Below are 22115 nucleotides of genomic sequence, written 5' to 3' on the forward strand. Positions count from 1 at the left end.
GGTTCTTCTGGATTTCCCTGATGTGTAAACATTTTATTTCAGCCTCATCGTCAATCCACACTTGCCTTTACGTTTTAGATTTATTTCTTGTGACCACAAGTTGAAGCCTCTGTTCCCTCCCAGCTATGGAGCCTCCTTGAGACTGCAGCATAGAGGGGTCTTACATAGGCCCTGCCCAAAGGCCCCGTCCACGTTAGATCCTACCGTCCCTAGTCTGCCCTCTAGCTGTTGGCTCACTTCAGCCCTGGGCTGTGGGTCGGGGAAGGGAGCTCAGTGAGTGGCCCTGAGTCGGCGTCGTGTCCTCTCAGACTCCCTCCAGTAGCACTAAGTGTGTTACTTGGAACACTGAAGCCTGAACGTTGTCCGTAGCCCCTGGCGTACATAGGTCTGGAGATGGAAGTGGCCATGTCTGGGCTTTCCTGGTGCCTGCGTCTAGTTTAGGGAGGGCCCTGGGTCCGAGGGGAGACGGGCTCATCCTCCCACATCCCGTGCCTCGGGTTGTCAATGGCAGAGGCAGGTTTGGAAGCCGAGCTGCGCTGCGTCTCCTTCAGCACGTGTATCTGGGGTTTCAGGGCTCCGTGACATTCCGGGACGTGGCTGTGAGCTTCACCCAGGATGAGTGGGGGCGCCTGGACCCTTCCCAGAAGGAGCTGTACCGGGAGGTGATGCTGGAGAACTACCAGAACCTGGTGTGCCTGGGTGAGAACCACAGGCCCCCATCGGCAAAGGCGGTTAATTTAGCGGGGAAAACCAGAGGTTTTCTGTTCCTTTATGTCCACTCTTCCCAAAGGGAGGGTTTTCCCACCATTTAAGAAACACCGATTCAGAATGGGTAGTGTACAGGAAGGTCAGGGAATGAATTGGAGTACAGGAGGGGCTGCTCCAACAGGCTAATCACAGAGGATAGAGACAAAAGGTCCTGGGAGGAAAACAGGCTAGATCTTTCAGGCAGGGAAGGTATCTCTGAGGTACAAGAGGAATCTGGGCCAGTCAGAAATGTTTAGATCAAGGTTGGGGTTTCCTTATGTTAATTTCTAACGTCCCATGAAGGAGGAGTCAAAGGCTCCTCCCTGACATTGAAATTGATGTCTGCAGGAACACTCCCCTGAGTACTTCCTGCCCAAGTTGGATGCCCAGTTTTCCCACAAAAAAATAAAAGTAATTCTTCCCTCTTCAAAAAAAAAAAAAAGAAACACCGATTCATCCCTCATTAAGTACAAGGCATTTGGCACCAAATACAAAAAGCCAGACAATCCATGCTCTCCGAGAATGTCAGGCTATGGGGGAGCTTCGCTTTTAGCCAGGATCCGGGGCCTTGATCGGGTGGCCCCTGGGATTGTCCCTTCCGAGGGCCGGAGCTGCGTCTTGAGTTCTCAGGGCCCCCAACATGCCAGCTCAGCACCCTTCTGAGGAGTGACTAATGAAGGAAGGCCGTGCCGGGGCCCCTTTCCTCGCAGCTGCCCGGCGGCACGACGGCACATCCTCAGAAGGCAGAGCGCAGGCTCCCTCGTGGCCCTTCCCAGGACCCCTCCATGCCAGTGCCGAGAACAGGATTCTGAGCTCTGTCCGACGCTTTTTTCTTTTCCAACAAACAGGCCTGGCCTCTTCAAAGCCGGATGTGATCGAGCAGCTGGAGCGAGGGGAAGCCCCCGGGATGAGGGTCAGCTGTGCAGGTAAGTGGGTCCTGGCACCATTCGCGTCCTCCCACACTGGAACCCTGTCTTGGTGGAGGTCTTCTGGCCCACGCTGTACGGCCACTCGGGGCTTTGCTTCAGGTCTGTACCAGCCAATGACTTCCCAGCGCGGTCACGATGTAACAAATGTGCAGCCGACCTCGGTTACGCTGTGCTAGGGAGCTATATCCCCAGCATGCCTTGCACCTCCTGGGGTTCCCTCCCTCTACTTCCTGGTGTGGGACATTCTGCCCCAGGGAGGGATCTTTGAATGGCGTTTGGAGCTGGTCCAGAGCGAAGGTATTTTTGTTTTCTCTTTTTAAACACCTTTTCTTATATTTTTGGAGGCTCTTTTTCTTTCCATCTTACAAGACAAACACACAGGATACTGTTTCTTCCACATGATGTTGGTCCTGTCCAATTTTGAAATTCTTTGATTCTGGGGTGATAGGATCAGATATCAAGAGCTGAGAAGAACCTCCGGTGTCTTGTAGTCCAGCTCCATCATTCCTCATTCGTGAGGAAGGGAAGCCTTAGGGAGATCCTGGTGTGACTTGCCCAGGGGCTCATGTAGATAAGAAACCTGAGAGGTGGGTTAAAGCCTAGGTAGTCATACCCCAAAGGCTGGGCTCTTAAGACATTCACAATGAAATTAATAGTGATTCATTTTCCTTAAAACATATTGTCTTCAGTTATGTCCTTTTTTGTTAAATACTAGATTCTCAATCCTGTATGTGACACAAGTCTGGACCTTATAAGAAGAAATGAAAGAGACAGTTAGGTGGTTCAGTGGATAGAGAGCCAGACCTAGAGATGGGAGGTCCTGGATTTAAATCTAGCCTCAGATTCTTCCTAGCTGGGTGACCTTAGGCAAGTCATTTAACTCCAGTTGCCTAGCCTTCATTGCTCTTCTGTCTTGGAACTGACAGTATTAATTCTAAGACAGCAGGTATGGGTTTTTGGTGTTTGTTTTTTTTTCTTATTTTAGAGAATTTATGAAAGGGAAAACTTCAGAGGAGAACCTGAAGGAAAAGAGACAGGACTAATTAGCTCTGTTCTTCTTTTGTTGCCCTTCTCAGACTCAGGAATATATGTAGTAGGGATAAGGAATATTTAGAATCATAGAATCTTAGTTTTGCTAGGAAACCGAGGGCAGAAGATTAGGGCAGACCAAGACTCCCAAGTCCATTCAAGAATCTTCTTCACGTTGTCTGTAATTGATGATTCTTTAGCCTTGTTTCAATATTTGTCAGCAGTCAGTTTAGTTCCTTGGGTGGATCTGTTGGGATGGCAGTGCAGATTTAAGCTCTGGTTCTGTTTCTGCCAGTCATTTGTTTGGCCCTAGGCAAGTCTCCAGGTCATAGTGGGCTTCAGTGTCTTCATTTTTAAATTGTAATAACTGTCCTCATCTCACGAGGTGGTTGTGAATGATAATACAAATTATAAATGTATATGGCAAACATAAAGGGATATTTGTTATTTGTTTTTCCTGTTGAGGTTTGACTGCAGGAGATGCAAGAAATATCTAAGGACAAGGCAACAATGGGGATAAATATGGGGATGTTTACACTTTTCTTTCTTTCAGATCGGAAGACTAGGCCTGATACCCAGGAATCAGGTCCAAAGCTGAACATTTCTTTGGAACCATCATCTCAGAAAAGATTCATGAGATGGAATGGTTCCTTGGTCTACAACTTCAGAGTGGCCTGGGGATGTGATGCTGTGTTACAGAGGCAGCAGAGCAAGGAGGATAGAAATTCTCAGCTAGAAGAAATCATCCAAAGGAAAACTCCCAGGAAAGCACAAGGGCAAGAGAGTAATCCCTATGACAGAAGTTTCAGTCTTAGACCAGTCATTGTTCCACAGCAGGGAGTATGTAAAGGACAGAGTCTCCAAGGTTGTCCTACTGACAGAAAGAATGTCAGTCTATATTCAGACATAAATTCATGTAATAGAATCTGCTCTAAGAAAATATTTTCTAAGTATAATGAGTGTGGGAAATCCTTTGGTTCTAAATTAGACTTTATTGAATATCATAGACTATATCCTATAGAGCAAACATATGAATATAACTGTGGGAAAGCCTTCAACGATAGCCCATCCGGTAATTCCCATCAGTTAACTCGTATTGGAGAGAAACCCTATATTTGTAATGAATGTGGGAAAGCTTTCTTTCTGGGTATACACCTTATTGAACACAAGAGAATTCATACTGGGGAGAAACCTTATGAGTGCAATGAATGTGGGAAAGTTTTCCGCCTTAATACACAACTTACTCGACATCAGACAATTCATACTGGGGAGAAACCTTATGAATGCAATGAATGTGGGAAAGTCTTCCGCCAGAGTGCTCACCTTATTCGTCATCAGACAATTCACACTGGGGAGAAACCATATGAATGTAACGAATGTGGCAAGGTTTTCCGCTTGAGTGCACATCTTACTTGCCATCAGACAATTCATACAGGAGAAAAACCTTATGAATGTAGTGAATGTGGAAAGTCTTTCCGTGAGAAGAAAGGTCTAATTTATCATCAGAGAGTTCATACTGGAGAGAAACCATATGTCTGTCCTGAATGTGGGAAAGCTTTCCGCCAGAGAACAGGACTAAGTTATCATCGGAAAGTTCACACTGGAGAAAAACCATATGAATGTCATGAATGTGGGAAAGCCTTTCGTCAGAGAACAGGACTAAGTTATCATCAGAGAGTTCATACTGGGGAGAAACATTACGAATGTCATGAGTGTGGGAAAGCCTTCTGGCAGAGTTCACAACTTACCCAACATCGAAGAATTCACACTGGAGAAAAACCTTTCGAATGTTCTGAATGTGGGAAGGCCTTCCGTCTGATCGCACAGCTTAACCAACACCAGAGAGTTCACACTGGAGAAAAACCTTATGAATGTCATGAATGTGGGAAAGCTTTCTGGCAAAATGCAGAACTCATTTATCATCAGAGAATCCATACTGGAGAGAAACCTTATAAATGTAATGAATGTGGGAAGGCCTTCCGCCTAAGTGAACAGCTTTCTCGACATCAGAGAATTCATACTGGGGAGAAGCCTTATGAATGTAATGAATGTGGCAAAGCATTTCGTGTGAGTGGAAAGCTTACCCAACATCAGAGAATACATAATGGAGAGAAACCTTATAAATGTCATGAATGTGGGAAGGCTTTCTGCCAGAGCTCAGAACTTACTCGACATCAGAAAATACACACAGGAGAGAAACCTTATGAATGTCTTGATTGTGGAAAAGCCTTCCGACAGAGTGCAGAGCTCACACTGCATCAAAGAAATCACACTGGTGAGAAGCCATATGAGTGTCATGAGTGTGGGAAGGCTTTTACTACCAGTTCAGCCCTTACTTACCATCAAAGAATTCATACTGGAGAGAAACCATATGAATGTCACGAATGTGGAAAAGCATTTTCCCGACGGGCAACACTTAGTCAACATTTAAGAATTCATACTGGTGATAAACCATATGAATGTCACGAATGTGGAAAGGCCTTCCCCCAGAGGGTAGAACTTATTCGACACCATAGAATTCATGCTGGAGAGAAACCTTATGAGTGTAATGAATGTGGGAAGGCCTTTTGGGAGAGTGCAGAATTAATGTATCATCAGAGAATTCACACTGGAGAGAAACCTTATGCATGTACTGAATGTGGGAAGGCCTTTCGGGTGAGAACACAGCTTACTCGGCACCAGAGAATTCACACTGGAGCCAAACCTTATAAATGTAACGAATGTGGGAAAGCCTTTCGGGTGAGAACACAACTTACTCGACATTTGAGAATTCATACTGGAGCCAAACCTTATGAATGTAATAAATGTGGGAAGGCCTATAGGCAGAGAGCAGATCTTACTAGGCACCAGAAAACCCATACTGAAGAGAAACCTTCTGAATGTAACGAGTGATGGTAAGCTTTATTCCTAGGGGGAATACTTTACTAGAGTGAGAAGCCCTCTCACTGCAATCAATGTGCAAAGTCTTTCAATCAGAAAACAGAATTTATTAAACTTGAGTGAATTTGTACTGGGCCAAACCTTATGAAGGTGGACAGGCTTCCAGTTAAAACACAGAGGAGGCATACTGGAGAGTATGATTATAACAAATATTGAATGTTTTCACCTTTAGATATCACTTTACTTTCTGTCATGCAATATCAAAGGGAAACCCCATGAGTATAATTAATGTGGGAGGGCCTTTGGCTAAAGCAGAAGCCTATATCAGAGATTTAGTATCAAAGAGAAATCCTTTAATGTTCTTTTCTTCTTTGTTGTGACTTCATGGTATTTATTTTTTGATTTTGTTAATTTAATTTTCCTTTCTCCTGGTGATGTAAAAAGTTATCAATGTATTAGTCTTTTTAAATGACCAGTTATTAGTTATGTTATTAGTTCAACAGTCTTTTTTTTTGAAGTTTCTGAATTTATGCCCTATTTTGAAAATTGTCCTTTTGGTATTTATTTTGTGCTTATTTATTTTCTAATTTTATTATATATTCAGTTTACTATTCCTCTATTTTTCTCTATTTTTAATATATGTTGTTAGGGATATAATTTATCCTCTGAGATACTTTAACTGCCTCCCAGAAATTTTGGTATTTTGTCTTATTGTTATTCTCTCTCATATTATTGTTACTGTGATTCAACCTTTGACCCACTTGTTATTTGAGATATATTATTGTTAAATGTCTATTCAGGTGTGTTTCTTTTGTTTGTACTTTGTATTGGTTACTTTTTTTAATCTGTTATGGTCCATAAGGTAGCATGTAGTATTTATTTTTGATATTTTTCATTTCTCTGTGTCCTGGCTCATGGTATGGTTTTATAAAGGTATCATATGATTCTGAGTAATGTGTGTATTCTTTAGTGTTATCATTCAGAAAACTTAGTGTTTAAGCTCTAACTTCTCCAACATTTTAGCTCTGTATTTTTCCTTTTGTCTATGTTTCTGTTAGATTTATCTAGCCTTGGGTACAGTAAGTGCTTAAATGCTTTTTTTTTCATTTATATAGATGAAGTGGATGGAGAATAAGAATTTTGTCATCCAAGAGTACTAACAGCCATGCAGACCAGAGGTTCTGAATGTTTTTTGTGCCATAGTTCCCTTTGGTATTCTGACAAAGTCTGGTACCTTTTTCAGAATAACAGGTTTTTTTTCAAAGCATTAAGTAAAATACATAGGATTTCAAAGGACACTGAAATGCAGGCAACAAAATTTCTTTTTTAAAAGGTATTAATTGAATCCAGATTAAGAACAACACTGATTTGGACAGTAAAAAAGCCAACTGTTGTGCATACTAGAGCATTTGCTGAAGATCAGTGGATGGAGAAAGAATAAACACTGAATTCTGCAGTAAAGCACCTGGACACAAAGAGAAAGAAGGCAAATTCAGGAAATTCATTCTAAGCTTCCCACACAGGCAAGATTTTACTAGTGCTAAGGAACTTCAGTTAACCAGAAGGCTGCTAGAGCTCTTTCAAAAGAAGGGAAGCTAATAACCTCTTGCCCCTCTTTAATAATTATTATATTCTTCAAAAAATATCAGTTTTCTTAAAAAAAAAACGGGAATAGATTACTGTGGTGGAAATGACAGGAAACTTCTGGGAGAGAAATGATGGCTTTGTTTTAAACTTTGCTCCTAAGGGATTAAGAGCTGGAAAGGACTTTGGAGGCCATGTGTTCCAACACCCCCAATAGAAACCTTGGGGATGTAAGCATTAAATTTAATGATTAGACAATAATTTTATGAAATTATGTGGATGCCAATATTATCTCGAGTCAGAAATGTATTATACAAATATTTACAAAATGGAGAGGAAACATTAAAGTAGAGAATTGTGAAGAGGTTAGAGAGGTTCTCTATCCTATCAACCTAAATGTTTACTCCAGGTCTGCTTAATCCAGGCAGAGATTAATTAGCTCTCCACCAGGAAGGCTGGTAGTGAGTAACCACATAGCCTCCTCCAAGATGAAAGCTAGTCTCTCCAGAAACTAGGAAAGGAGTCAGCCTTTCACTCACCCAACGAAGAGGTCCAGGAATCAAGAGTCAAAGTTGAAGCCCAGGATCCAAGCTGCAGTCTCCAGTGAAGCTCCCTTGAAGACTCTCCCTAGTCAGAAGACTATCCCCATAAGACAATGTAAAAGGTAAAAATAAAAGGGTATGAATAAATTTATAAGAGTGTGGTCACCAGGAATTATTACTCAATTCCAAATGACTTTTTATGATAGTTTATTTACAAAAGGAGAAAAAGTGAAAGTAAGAAAATCACAGAAAGTAGCTATTCTGACTTGATCTGAACCAGGCAGGGTTTAAGATGCCCCAGCAAAGGAGGCCCAGAGGTAAATTAAAGAAGGGTTTTAGTCACGAGGCCTCCTCCAAGACAAAGCGCCTCTCTGGAGGCTAGTACTTGCAGAACAAGCCAGGGAAAGGATTCAGCCTTTTTCACTCACCCATGTGGTAGTTCTAAGGGAAAGCAGTATGATGTCCTTAGCTGGAGCTCCTCCAGGGTCAAGTTGAAGGCGAAAGATCTGGTCACAGGAAGTTCTTGCCACTTTTGAAGACCATTTCTTTCATCACTTCCTGTGCCTTCCATCCACTTTTACATGGACCAATTACAGCTAAAGCTTTGCTTAGGACTGCCCTGGGGGCAGTCAATTGATTCTGACATCACACATGTGGGTCACAGACCTCCTGTAATGCAGGGTTGCTTAATAATAAGTGGGGTGTATATGCTTCTGGTGATAAAATCTAAAAATGGGCTGGGGAGAGTTAATCCCATCTTTACAACAATCTCTTCAGACTATCTTCTCAAAGACAATCTCTCCTAAAGGAGTCTGGCACTTGCTTTTATGGTGACTTCTTGTCCCTTCCCCTCTTCACAGGGGTCAATCACATGTCTGTGGGATCAACTTCTCACCTGTGGGATCAAATTCTCATAAAAAAGGTTCATAGTTTCCTGAATGATTGAATTTCTAAGGGTATGAATTCTCTAAGTACCTTGCTAGCTTCTCATCTAGTACTAAATAGAGTGTTCAGTCTTTTGTTGATTCAATTCAAAAGTAGACAAAGAGTTAATCCTGTCTTCTTGGTCTAGTGAGGTACTAAGTAGGGGTACTTAAGTTAGTGTTAACTCAAGATAGACAATAAAGAATTTTTTTTCACAGGGAGAAGCATCACTCCCTGGGAAACTTTGCTCCTAGTGTTAGATTATGGTTTGAGAGCTGGAAGGACCTTGGAGGCCATGTTCTCTGACACCCTGGTTTTCACATATAAGGAAAACAATGCGGGGGAAAGAATAGCCCAAAATCACACAAGTAGGACCATCAGAGGCAGGAAGAGAAGAGAAAGTGAGACAGTCTCAGATTCAACCCCTAGGTTTTAGAAAAAAAAAACACTTCAAAAGTTTAAGAAGAAGAACAGGGCTTATCCCCTGGCCTAAAATTCTACCAGAGAAATCAGTCTAGGAGGGAATTGGGAAATTCAAGAATGAAATTTTGAGGACACAAAAGGGCAACAATTCTAATAAAAGTGGTTGTTATTAGAAGAAACCAGTATACTTGGTACTTAATACCTTATGTTTTTTAAAAGAAGTACAGTGGATAGATCACCAGGCCTGGAATATCTGAGTTCAAATCCAACCTCCAACAGTGGCCATGTGGCTGGAGGCAGATCACTTGACTGTTCTGCCTCAGTTCATCAGTAAAATGAGAGCACATGGAGAAGAAAATGGCAAACTGTTCTAGTATCTTTGCCCAGAAAACCCCATGGGCTCGTGAATGTTGTGGGAGGAATTCCAACTCAGTCCAGGAGTGAGAGGCTCATAGCAAATCTTATAAAGAAATTTTATTAGGAGAAAGAATTAAATGGCCAGGAAGCAGAGTGAAGGTGGAAAACTGCCTTTCTGAAAAGAGAAGAAAGGAGAACTTACATAGTTTATAGACAAAGGGAACTACATGACAAGTGGGGGGATTCTGAGGTTTGACTGATGGTCTGTCAGTAATCCCTCTGTATATAGCACCTTGACATCAGGGGTGCAAGCAATGGTTGCTGCTGTCAGTAATATATTTGTGAAAAGTTTTGATATTTGAGGGGTGATCAAAAAGATACATATCATGGAGGAGGTAAGTTATTACATGTTACTCTGAGGAGTCACCACGTCTGGGGGGTAAGCAAAAGGCACCCATCAATGCGAGGGGCTCAGATCATAAATGTGTATGAAATGACTTCAGTGTTTGTGCAGCTGCCTCTGATCGCCCCTGGTCAGCTTTCTTGAGCTACTTGTGTTCCTGGTGTCAGAAACTGAGGTGTCCCTCAAGTGCTCTCTATGGCCTGGGGCTCTAAGGGATCCCACCCCCTATTACAGGACAAGTCAGGTATGTCAGTAAAACAAAGACCATACACTGTGCTAAAAAGTGGAGACAGAAACCCAAGTCTTGAAACCACTTGAGAAGCGCACAGTCCAACAGGAGGCAACTTTCAGAGGACCAAGTACCAACAAGCCCTAGGTTGAGTGAGTTGGAGATAGTGTCAGAGGGAAGGCATCACTCCCACTGCAGGGAGGAGAAGGGGCCCTTAGATGAGACCTGAAGGAAGGACTGGAGCAGAAATCAGAAAAGATACCAAAAAAGGAAGAGGTGTGTTCTTGGTTTATGGGTTTTCTTAAGCTCATATTGGTGAATGTGTGTGCCTGAGGGAGCACTCGGGACCTTTGCCTTGAGCATGGGTGCTGTCACCTCAGCACAGAGTTCACCAGAGTTTGTTACAAGAAAGCCAAAGGGACAGGGGGCCAGGCTGCTCCCCTCCCCCTCTCCTGGCCTGAGGACCCTCACCCGACCCTCTGCCCAGCAGGCCAAAGGGAGTGCTTCCTCATACTTCCTCCCTCCCCCATCTGGGGTAGGGGCGGGACACATGGTTTGGGCACTCAGTCTCTGAAGTTTCGCCAACACCAAAAACTGTATTGAGGCAAAGAGGACAGTGAAGAAGAGGCAGAATCTTGAGGTAGGAGAGATACCAATGACCAAGAAGAGGGAGAAGGATTCTCATTGTGTTTGGGCCACCCAAGTGGGAAGGGCAGAAAGGCTAATCAGTTATAGTTGGTAAGAAGGGAGATGATAAGGGACTGACTGTCAGCTCTGGAAGACTTCCGGTCACTTGACCCAGAGTCTCTCTGCAAGGCTTCATAAAGAGCTGGCAGGCGTGCTTCATTGCCGAGTGAGCCAGTATTGAGAACAGGAGATGATACAAATCTAGAGAAAGGCAAATGGCTGATTTTCAGACAGTATCAGAAATGCAGCCTGTAGGCTTAAGAGAAATTCATTAAAGAGGTGGGGAAGGAATACCGGGGAAGTGAAGACTACAAAGGGCTGTTACCCAGTCACCCAAGACAAGCTGTGGCAGACTCATAATCCTTGTACTTTTGAGGCGGTTATCCAGCTTGTAGATTGAGGAAATGTTGGAGATATCATTTTTTTCTTAGTAAAGCATTTCATAAAGTATTTTTTACTCTTTTTTTTAACCCTTATCTTATGTCTTAGAATCATTATTGTATATTGGTTCTGAGGCAAAAGAGAGGCAAGAGTCAGGGATTGGGACTTAAGTGAGTTGCTCAAGGTCACACAGCTAGGAAGTGTCTGAGGCCACATCTGAACTCAGGATCTCCAGTCTCTGAGCCTGGCTTTCAATTCACTGGGCCACCCACCTTCCCCTTCATACTATCTTTTAAAACAATTCTTATTGATTGATATCTTTTGTCTACACATCACCTGTTGTTCCCAAAGAATTCGCCTCTCCCAGAAGACTTTCCCTCTGAACAAGTGATGAGAGGAACAAAAACAATTCAGCAAGATGGGCCAAAATATCAACAAGTCCAACATGGACAGAAGCCCACATCCCCAGTCATTCCTTCGATTCCCTTTCTCCTTGCCCCAATCATTCTTCTGCAAAGAAACATCAGAAGTGCCTTCTCACAGGGACATGGCACAGTAGATAGTTTGAGGGATTTTGCCTACAGCCTCTCAGAGAAATAAGATCTTATCAGGGCTCCATCAAAGTCAGTGCAGATGACAAAGCTACCTGCTGGAAGCCAGCCAGAAGTTTCCAGTTTTCTTGAGAGGTGTGATGGTTTAGCCGAGAGGAAGAAAAAGAGTTGGAGACACAGTGGGTTTCTGGAAGCTGTTCTATGCCACTTCCTGTAGAATCTTTATTTTTGTTCCTTTCTCTCACAGTCACACAAATGCTGGGAAAATTTACATTTAAAATTCAAAACAGAGAAGAACTCAAGGTTCACAGAAAAGTTGGCAAGCAAAGTTCAATTTCTCATATCAATTTCACTTTAGTCTAAACAGATTTCAAGGTTACCAAAGCTCTACTTTATCTAAGTTTTATTTTTATAAAAGAACCTTCAACTTATTTCAAAAGTGGATTAGTGTGAGAACTCCTAAATTCGGGGTGGGGGCAACTCTAACGTGGGAAAGTAGTGAAGTGTGAGAATGTTTTGGCTTCATAGGGTTAAATTCAGTGTGAGAAAGGATCGAGGCAAAAAGGTATTTTTATTTTGCCATGTTGTGACCTTCAAACTCTGAGACAGAGAAAAGGCAGCTTCTCCTGTCTTGTTTTTTTACTAAGGATGGGAGTTATTAACTCATTAAATGCTGGTTTATTATAGAGTAATTAAAAGATTTTCTATGAGGGGATTTCTATTAGTCTTGGGGCTATCCTAAAAATATAGATTATAATAATTTTAATAATAAAAAGTGTTGATCAGAAGAGAGTCACATAGAAGGATCTGATTGGGCTATCTATCCATCTTGTGACCTGATTTTCAGATCACAGAAATCAAGGCAGGGCTTTGCCATCTGCACTGACTTTCATGGAGCCCTGATAGGATCTTATTTTTCTGAGAGGCTCTCGGCAGAATTTAGAGGCAGAAAGACCTCAGTTCAAATACTGTTTCAGACGCCTCTCAGTTGTTTGACCCTAGACAAGTCACTTGACCTCACCAGCCTCTGTTTTTTCACCTGTGAAATGAGGGTGATAACACCACCTTCCTCAAAGGGTTGTTGTAAGGACCAAGCGTGGTAATCTCTGGAAAGTTGTTAAAAAGTTTACAAATTTTAAAGTCCTGTATACGTGCACGGTATTATATTATTACATCTCTGAGGCCAGATTTAGTCATGATTTCACAGTGGTTTTGTTCTTTGCTTACGTTGTATTCACTGTGAATTCTATTTGCCACTTCCCTTTCATTTGGGGTCAGTTAGCTCGTCTTCCCTTGCCTTTCCGTATTTATCATAATCATTTAAAATTATATCATATTCAGAGCTTAAACACTTCCTCAGAACGAGTATTTCTGTAAAGCAGATCTGAAAAAGATGAACATATGGGTGATCCCAAATCGCTCACATATTGTTTGCTTTTTTTTTTTTTTAACCCTTAACTTCTGTGTATTGGTTCCTAGGTGGAAGAGCGGTAAGGGTGGGCAATGGGGGTCAAGTGACTTGCCCAGGGTCACACAGTTGTTTGCTTTTTAAAAAACATATTAAGGGGCAGCTGGGTAGCTCAGTGGAGTGAGAGTCAGGCCTAGAGACAGGAGGTCCTAGGTTCAAACCCGGCCTCAGCCACTTCCCAGCTGTGTGACCCTGGGCAAGTCACTTGACCCCCATTGCCCACCCTTACCAATCTTCCACCTATGAGACAATACACCGATGTACAAGGGTTAAAAAAAAAACCATATTAAGTTCATCTTGGTCAGGCTGTCCCACTTGTCTATCTTCATTGTCTGGCAGCATCAGCATATTTGATTATGTTCATGTCACAACTTTATAGCTGTTCCCCATTGTGGGAGATTTGGTTTATTTCTTGTTTTTTTTTTTTTGTTGTTGTTGTTTATTTGTTTGTTTATTACGCCAACAAAAAGTGCTGCTATCGCTGTATCGCTGTATCGCTGTATCGCTGTTAGGGCCTTTCTGTTTTGTCATTGACTTCATTAGCGGAATCTCTGGGTTAGTAGATAGCTGAGTGCGGACCTTTTAATCATTTTGAATAATTCCAAATTGCTCTCCAGAATCATTTGGACCAATTCAGAACCCTATTGTTCCTCCTTTGCCGAGAAAATCCCAAAAGGGGTCACAAAGAGTCGGACAGAACAAAAAACAACCAAACCACAGCAAGCAAACATGGAAGCAGAGTCGGGTTTTCTATTCTTGAGCTCAAAGATCATTGCGAATGACACTGGCTGCTTTGAAGGAAAACCGGCAAGCCTGGCGAGCATACTAGGAAGCAGAGACATCGCCTTACTGACGAAGGGCCATCGAGTCAAAGCTCTTGGGTTTTCCAGCAGCAAGGAATGGCGATGGGAGCGGGGCTACGAGGAAAGCTGAGCGCCACAGAATTGGCGTTTTGGATGGTGCTGCTGGTGAAGACTTTGGAGAGTCCTTTGGATGGCAAAAAGATCCAGCCAGGCAATGCTTAAGGAGATCCATTCGGACCATTCATTGGAAGAGCCCCTGATGTTGGCAAAGAGGAGAAGGGGAAGGTAGGGGATGAGATGGAGAGATGGAGCCCTGGAAGCCACCAACGTGAGCGTGGACAGACTTTGGGAGGCAGCGGAAGACAAGCACCCGGAGTGCTCTGGCCCACGGGGGTCACAAAGAGCAAACGTGACTGAATGAACGATGAGAAGTCAATCCAAATCAAGTCCAAATCCAAATCGGTCAAACTGTCCAAAAAATAGGATGGGCCCCCTCAGGAGGTGATTGATTCATCCTCAAGCGAAGTCTTCGAATAGATGCTGTCTGGCCACTTGACTTAGTCAACAAGCAATTAATTATTAAGTGCCAACCATATGCCGGTTAGTGTAACATCTATGAAGCACCTGCTGTATGCCAGGAATGGGTTGAACTCTTGTAATCATAAACAGGAAGAGCCCACATTTCTGTAGCACCTCTGTGCCGGGCCCTGTGCTAGACGCTTTGTAATGATCTCACTTGCTCCTCATAACCACCCTCAGATTTGTTGGTCCCTGACAGTTTCTAAGATTTTTTTTTTAAATTTAAACCCTCCCCTTCCATCTTGGAGTCAATACTGTGTACTGGCTCATAGGTGGAAGAGTGGTAAGGGAGGGCCATGGGGGTCAAGTGACTTGCCCAGGGTCACATGGCTGGGAAGTGTCTGAGGCCGGATTTGAACCCAGGACCTCCAGTCTCTAGGCCTGGCTCTCCACCTGCTCAGCTACCCAGCTGCCCCCTCTAAGATGTTTTATTCCCACCTTATATCACCCGCCGGCACATTACAAGGTTGAAACAACATCAAATCAGCAAACAGCATTCTGCGACTTTTCGGACACCAACAATAAAAGTGAGCGAGCCTGATTCACTCCATCCTGACCAATATCGAGGGGTTCTCTCAAATGTGGGAGACCAAGTGGCAGCAGGAACCCGATTCCCCCAGATAAGCGAGCCGCTCCTTTGCCCGACTACTCGTCCAGCCTCCTCCTTTCCTCCCCATCTCCTGCCTGGTGGACTGTCCGATCCCACGTTGCCGAGGGAGGAGCGGCTTCTCTCTCCTCGGAGGTGGCCTCTTTCTGCTGAAGCTCTGATCCTCTCCCTTCCTCTAGAGCAGTGATTCCCAAAGTGGGCGCCACCGCCCCCTGCTGGGTGCTGCAGCGATCCTGTGATGGCCGCAGGCGCATTGATCTTTCCTCTTAATTGCTATTAAAATGTTAAAAACTTAATTTCCAGGAAGCTAAGTCATATCTTTTCTGGAAAGGGGGCGGCAGGCCAAAGAAGTTTGGGAACCGCTGCTCGAGGGCTTTGTAATGGATGGGAGGACCAGGGGCCAGAGAGTAAAAGCTTGTCAGGAGAGGCCGTGGAGGGGCAGCTGGGTAGCTCAGTGGATGGAGAGTCAGGCCTAGAGATGGGAGGCCCTGGGTTCAAATCCGGGCTCAGACACTTCCCAGCTGTGTGACCCTGGGCAAGTCACTTGACCCCCATGGCCCACCCTTACCGCTCTTCCACCTAGGAGCCAATACACAGAAGTTAAGGGTTAAAAAAAAAAGAAGAAGCCGAGGGATCAGGGAATCTGCCCAAGACCTCGGGCTCGGCTTTGCCCCCACCAATGCCGAGTTCACCTCAGGAGCTGCCAGTCTGAAGAACTGCGGCTCGGAAGGGTGCCTCGAGGGTCCTGAGCCGCCTTTTCTTCGCTTCTCCTCCCTGTGGGAGAGCTTGAGCTCAGCAAGGCCTGTGCTGCGCCCCCGACTTGGGAGACAAGGGCTGGAGAGGCCCTCCTGAGGGGGGAGACGAATCCTTACAGAAACAGTAAAACCCGGGATGGGGGGGCCTGCGGCGGCCCAGGGGGTCCCTCTGGCCTGGGTTCTAGAGGAAGTTTGGACTCCAAGAGGAACAGAGAAGGAGGGAGGAGTCCAGGCCTTCTGGGGGCAGCAAGCAGCCAGGCTGGCCTGGAGGGCGGCAACTTGTGGGATCATTTCCGTTGAGTCTGGCTCTCGGGGGCCCTTTGGGGATTTTCCTGGCAGATAGCAGGCGCGCTCGGCCATTTCTTGCTCTGGTTTGTTTTACAGATGAGGGTGAAGTGACTTGTCCAGGGTCACCCGGCGCATAGTTGTCTGAGGCATGATTTGAATGGAGGTCCTCCTGGCACTCTCCCCTCGGGGCTGGTTGAAGCTTCCTTGAGCCCAGGAAGGGTCAGAGGGCGCTCGTGGTCTTCCTCGTCCCCCTTTCCTGGTCACTTAATGCTACAGAGCCGCAGTGTTCGTCGGGCAGGGCTCGGCGGGGGGCTGCAGATGTTCCCTTCGTGCCGCCTCTGCCAGGCTCTGCAGGCCGGCCCAGAGGCCCGTTTCCCCTCCATCTTAGCGCTGTGGATTGGCTCCGCGGCGTGTCTCCTGGGCTCCCCCTGCAGGAAGGCCCCGGGATTTCCTTTGGGGCTCCATGGCCTCCCCCAGGGCTGGTGACTCCCTCCAGAGGAAGCCACAGCTGGGGGGGCTTAATCTGCTGACAGTCGGGTTAAATCCTCACTCTAAATGCCAGAGATTTGAACCCCGGCCCAGCTCTCAATCCGCCTTGTATGGAGGCCCCTGTTCGAGGGTGACTTTGTTTTCACTCCCCTGAAATGGAGGCCCACCGTAGGGACGGGAGAATCAGCGGGTGCTGAGCCAGACTCGGGACCTTCGCCACAATTCTGGGAGAAAGGAAAGAAGCATTTATGAAGCACCTACTGTGTACTGGGCCTGGGCGGGGCCAGGCCTGTAGATCCAAGCCAAAAGAAAGATCATTCTGGCCTCCAGGAGCTCCACTCTTCTCGGGAGACCCTGCACAGGAGGAGGCGGTGAGGGATGGGGAACAGCGCCAGGAGGGGGGCTCCAGGGGACACCTGCCAGAGGGAGGAGGCTGTGGAAGCAGCGGGAGGCTCCTCGGCCAACAAACTCAGCTCCTAGAAAGATGGGAAAGCCACGGTCCGAGGAGGGCTCCTCCGGGGAGTCTGAGGAGGACTTTGAGGGACTCCCCAGGAAGCCTCTCCCTGCTCTCCCTCAGCGACCTCCCAGCCTCCTTCAAACCTGACTGATGGGCCACCGCCCTCCCTGGGTCTCCTGTGGAAGAGGCTGGCAATGGCCTCCCGTGGTCAAGGCCAGTGTTCAGGGGGCTGCCCAGAGCCCCGGAGGCCGTCGTGCCTTGCCGCGGCCCTGGCCCAAATGGCGACGTCCCTGCAGGCTCCGCGTCTGCTACCTTCTCTTGCCCTCTTCAGAGGCTTCCTAATGGGAGAGTCTGATTCCCGGCAGGGGCCACAGACTGGGCTGCAAGTTCAGTGCAGGGCTCCATAGACCTTGGGTCCAACAGACGGCCCAACGCCTCACCTCTTGTCTTCCCTCTGAGCCTCCCACCCGCCTGTGTGGAAGTCCCTGGAAAGCGTCCAGCTGAGCTGAGCCGAGCCAGTACAGAAGTCCATTACATTCGATTTTACCACAGTATATCAGTCTCTGTGTACAATGTTCTTCTGGCTCTGCTCCTTTCACTCTGCATCACTTCCTGGAGGTCTCTCCAGTTCACATGGAATCCCTCCAGTTCATTATTCCTTTGAACCCAATAGTATTCCATCACCAGCAGATATCACAGTTTGTTCAGCCATTCCCCAATTGAAGGACATACCCTCCTTTTCCAGTTTGTTGCCACCACAAAAAGCGCAGCTATGAATATTTTTGTACAAGTCTGTTTATCTATGATCTCTTTGGAGGACAAACCCAGCAATGGTATGGCTGGATCAAAGGGCAGGCATTCTTTTATAGCCCTTTGAGCATGATTCCAAATTGCCATTCAGAATGGTTGGATCAGTTCACAACTCCACCAGCAATGCATCAATGTCCTAATTTTGCCACATCCCCTCCAGCATTCATTGCTCTCCCCTGTTGTCATGTTAGCCAATCTGCTAGGTGTGAGGTGATACCTCAGAGTTGTTTTGATTTGCATTTCTCTGATTATTAGAGATTTAGAACACTTTCTCATGTGCTTATTGATACTTTTGATTTCTTTACCTGAAAATTGCCTATTCATGTCTCTTGCCCATTTATCAATTGGGGAATGGCTTGATTTTTTATACAATTGATTTAGCTCCTTGTATATTTGAGTAATTAGACCCCTGTGAGAATTTTTTGTTATAAAGATTTTTCCCAATTGTTGTTTCCCTTCTGATTTTGGCTGCATTGTTTTTGTTTGTACAAAAGCTTTTTAGTTTAATATAATCAAAACCATTTAATTTGCATTTTGTAATTTTCTCTAACTCTTGCTTGGTTTTAAAATCTTTCCTTTCCCAGAGATATGACAAGTATACTATTCCTTTGTCTACTTTTGAATTGAATCCACAGAAGACTGAAAACCCTGCTTAGTGCCAGGTGAGAAGCCAGCAAGGGACTTGGAGAGCTCATGAGTCACTTCCTGAGAGAGCTGCACACTTTCCACTCAGCCCCCAACTTGTGGATCCTATGAATCAGCCAAGAATCCGTGACTTCTTTTGATGAGACTTCGTCTCTCCAGAAGGTGATCCCACAGACACTGTCCCCTGGGAAGTGCTAGATAATTTGGAAACTGTGATGGACCCCTGTGAAGAGGGGAAGAGACAAGAAGTCACCATAAAAATCCATGAATCCTGAGGCTTGAGTCAGTCTTGTGGAGATGGTCTCCTGACTGGAGAGAGTCCTTGAGGGAGCTTTGCTGGAGATTGTGGCTTGGAATGTGGGCTCGGCTTCAACTTGGACTCTGACTCCTGGACTACTTCATGGGGTGAGTGAAAGACTGACTCCTTTCCTAGTTTCTGGAGAGACCAGCTTCTGTCTTGGAGGAGGCCATGTGATTACTCACTATCAGCCTTCCTGGTTCAGAGCTAATCTCTCCTTGAATTAAGATAAGATAGATAACTTTTTTTATTCCCTTCACATTTCTCTACTTTATTGTTTCCTCTCAATTTTGTAAATAAATTTCTGACTCAAGATATAATAAATATTGGCAACCACATAATTTCATAAACTTATTGCCCAACCATTAATTTTCACCTTTATAATGGTCAGCTCAAGTCCACACAGGAGGCAGAGAGTGGATCTGTGCTCTGTGGCCTCAGAGGCAGCGTGGAGGGCATGATGCCCTGGAAGAGAAAGTCATGCTACTGCTTCTCCGGCAGTTTCAGGGGCTGTTTCCAGCTTTCTTGAAGGCGTGGGACAACACAGAAGAAAATGGGGGCTGCTCTAGCCTTCCTCCTCTTGCCACACTTTGGCCTGGCAGTGACATATAAGGGTCTTTGTTCTCTGATCATCAGAGCTGAGCACAGAAGTTGCTGGAGAAGCCCCTCCCCCAAGGAATGCCTCTTCCCCATGTCCCCTTACCCCCAGGAAGGAGGTGGAACCTTGTTATTGGAGCTGCTCTCCACCCCCAAGAGATACCCCACCTTGCCCCAAGGAAGGAGGCAGAATCTTGTTCTCCAGCGCCACCCAACCTAAGAATGTCATTCTCTAGACACAGCCCAAGATACCCAAGTGCATTCCTTTCCTGAGGGGGCCAGTGACCAGCCAGGTGTGCCCAGGAAGAGGATTCTTGGGTTTGGATATGAAAGAAGCAGCCTGAGGAAACTTCACTGAGGGTCACTCAGGGTTCCCATATACCTCAGTATAGTATACTATTTCACTATGAACTAGTTCCTTGAGGGTAAGGTTTGTTATTAAATTTCCTTCATTCCCCCATGATTTACCACTGTGTGCCTGGCACATGGTAGGCATTTGATAAGTGTTTATTGACTGTGTAGCTCTCCATGATGCATACCCTCACACTAAGGGCTTCAACATATGTATAATTCCTCAAACTCTTGGCAGTCATAAAGGGTTAGGGTTAGGGTCTAGATTTCTTGACTCATGCCAACACCAACATCTCCATGAGTAATTTACTTCCAAAATCTTTACCTTGATCAGAGTGAATTATTCTTCAGGAGGAGCAAATCTTAGCAATAATAGTAGCTTTTTAATTTCTTCTTGAGTATGCCTATACTTACTGGGTTATGTGGCCAATTAACTTGAGAAAGTCATTTATGATCAGTGCTTTCACATCAGCTCTGAAAGGAATCTGTCTTCTTCTCTCTGCAGAAATAGATTTCCAAGGCGTGGGTGGAGGCAGACACAGCCAAGAGCTAAAGCTCTGAAACCCTGAGTGGGGAACCACCATAGGTGGGTATAGGACTGTGGAAGCAGCGCCCTGAGACTTGTAAAGGAACCTCCGGCAGAGGATCAAGCAAGGGGGTCCACCAGGGGGCTTGACCTTGGAAAAATCCAGAACTCAGACCTCAGGAGCCAAAAGACCGCGGACAGACCCCGAGTGCGAGGATAAAGCTGAGAAGCTGCTGGGCTAATGATGGCTACCCAGACTCAGGAAGTTCAGAAGAGAAAGATAAACAACAAGAAAAAGAAGTCTTTAACACTCGACAACTTTTACACAGAGAAAACCCAGACAACTGAGCAAACAGAGGAGGAGAACAAACAAGCATCTGGACCCTCCTCAAATAAGGAAAACGGGTCACAAGCTATGGAAGAGTTCAAAACTGAGATTCTGAGGAAGATGGAAGAGATCTGGCAAGAAAATAACAGTTTAAAAGGTAGAATCTTGCAATTGGAAAGTGAGGCTCAGAAATCAAATGAACTGATAAGCAAAGTGAACCAGATTGAAAAAGAAAACCAAAAGATCATAGCTGAAAACGAAAAGTTTAGAGCCGAAAACCAGTCCCTAAAGCTAGAATTGAGCAATTAGAAGCTAATGATCTCTCAAGACAACAAGAACAAATAAAACAAAGTCAAAAGACTGAAAAAATAGAAGGAAACATGAAATATCTCAATGAGAGAGTGACAGACCAAGAAAACCGGTCTAGAAGAGACAATTTGAGAATAATTGGTCTTCCAGAAAAACCAGAAATTAATAGAAACCTGGACTCCATACTAAAAGAAATTATTCAGCAAAATTGCCCTGAAGTCCTACAACAAGAGGGCAATATAGACATCGAAAGGATTCATAGAACACCCACCACATTCGATCCAGAGAAGAAAACGCCCAGGAATATAATTGCCAAATTCAAGAGCTTTCAAGCAAAGGAAAAAATCTTACAAGAAGCCAGAAAGAGACAATTCAAATATCAAGGAACACCAATCAGGATCACACAGGATCTGGCAGCCTCCACGCTAAAAGACCGTAAGGCTTGGAATATGATATTCAGAAAGGCAAGAGAGCTGGGCCTGCAACCATGGATCAACTACCCATCAAAATTGACTATATATTTCCAGGGGAAAGTATGGGCATTCAACAAAATTGAAGAATTCCAAGTATTTGCACAGAAAAGACCAGGGCTAAATGGAAAGTTTGATATCCAACCACAAAAATCAAGAGAAATATGAAAAGGTAAATAAGAAACAGAGGGGAAAGAAAGAAAACTTATAAATTTTAAATCTGCCTTTTTAAGGGCCTCAGTGAGATCTAATTATCTGTATTCCTATGTAGAGAAATGTTATGAATAATTCTCTGTAGTGAACTCTATTCACTTTTATAATATTCACTATTATAGTAATCAGAAGAATAATTAACAGGGTGAGGGTGGAACACTAAATAATCTAAGATGGCATGGGGGATGGGAAAGAGGGGGTGAATAGCAGGGGACACCAAGAGAAACTTGAGTGAATAAGAAAATAGAATATTCTATTACACACAAAGAGGACATGGGAGGGAGAGGGGACAAATACTATTATAAGAAGGAGAGGAAGAGAGCATAAAGAGGTAATAATCAAACCTTACTCTCAGTGTAATCAACCCGGAGAGGGAAGAGTAGCTATATTATCTATTGGGATATAAAACACTTATCTAACCCTTCTGAGAAAGTTAGAAGGGATAAACCAAGGGGA

The 22115-nt window shown here is 44.8% G+C and overlaps 2 protein-coding genes across 2 annotated transcripts in view; one reads left to right on the top strand and one right to left on the bottom strand.

The window, feature by feature from the left end:
- Nucleotides 1-14159, top strand: part of LOC123230561 (zinc finger protein 624-like) — a 36055-nt gene extending 21896 nt beyond the window's left edge. Inside the window, exons 12-16 of the mRNA XM_044656695.1 lie at nucleotides 442-699; nucleotides 1596-1673; nucleotides 1869-1973; nucleotides 3727-5444; nucleotides 14028-14159. Coding sequence (XP_044512630.1) covers nucleotides 442-699; nucleotides 1596-1673; nucleotides 1869-1973; nucleotides 3727-5444; nucleotides 14028-14159 — 2291 coding nt within the window. The remainder of the gene's footprint in view (nucleotides 1-441; nucleotides 700-1595; nucleotides 1674-1868; nucleotides 1974-3726; nucleotides 5445-14027) is intronic.
- Nucleotides 14160-15811: 1652 nt separating this feature from the next.
- The window catches only part of LOC123230562 (zinc finger protein 345-like), a 24424-nt gene continuing 18120 nt past the window's right edge, over nucleotides 15812-22115 (bottom strand). Inside the window, exon 8 of the mRNA XM_044656697.1 lies at nucleotides 15812-15971. Within this exon, the coding sequence (XP_044512632.1) occupies nucleotides 15812-15971 (160 nt within the window). The remainder of the gene's footprint in view (nucleotides 15972-22115) is intronic.

Source organism: Gracilinanus agilis, chromosome 1 (genome assembly GCF_016433145.1).
Source record: "Gracilinanus agilis isolate LMUSP501 chromosome 1, AgileGrace, whole genome shotgun sequence".
Lineage (NCBI taxonomy): Eukaryota > Metazoa > Chordata > Mammalia > Didelphimorphia > Didelphidae > Gracilinanus > Gracilinanus agilis.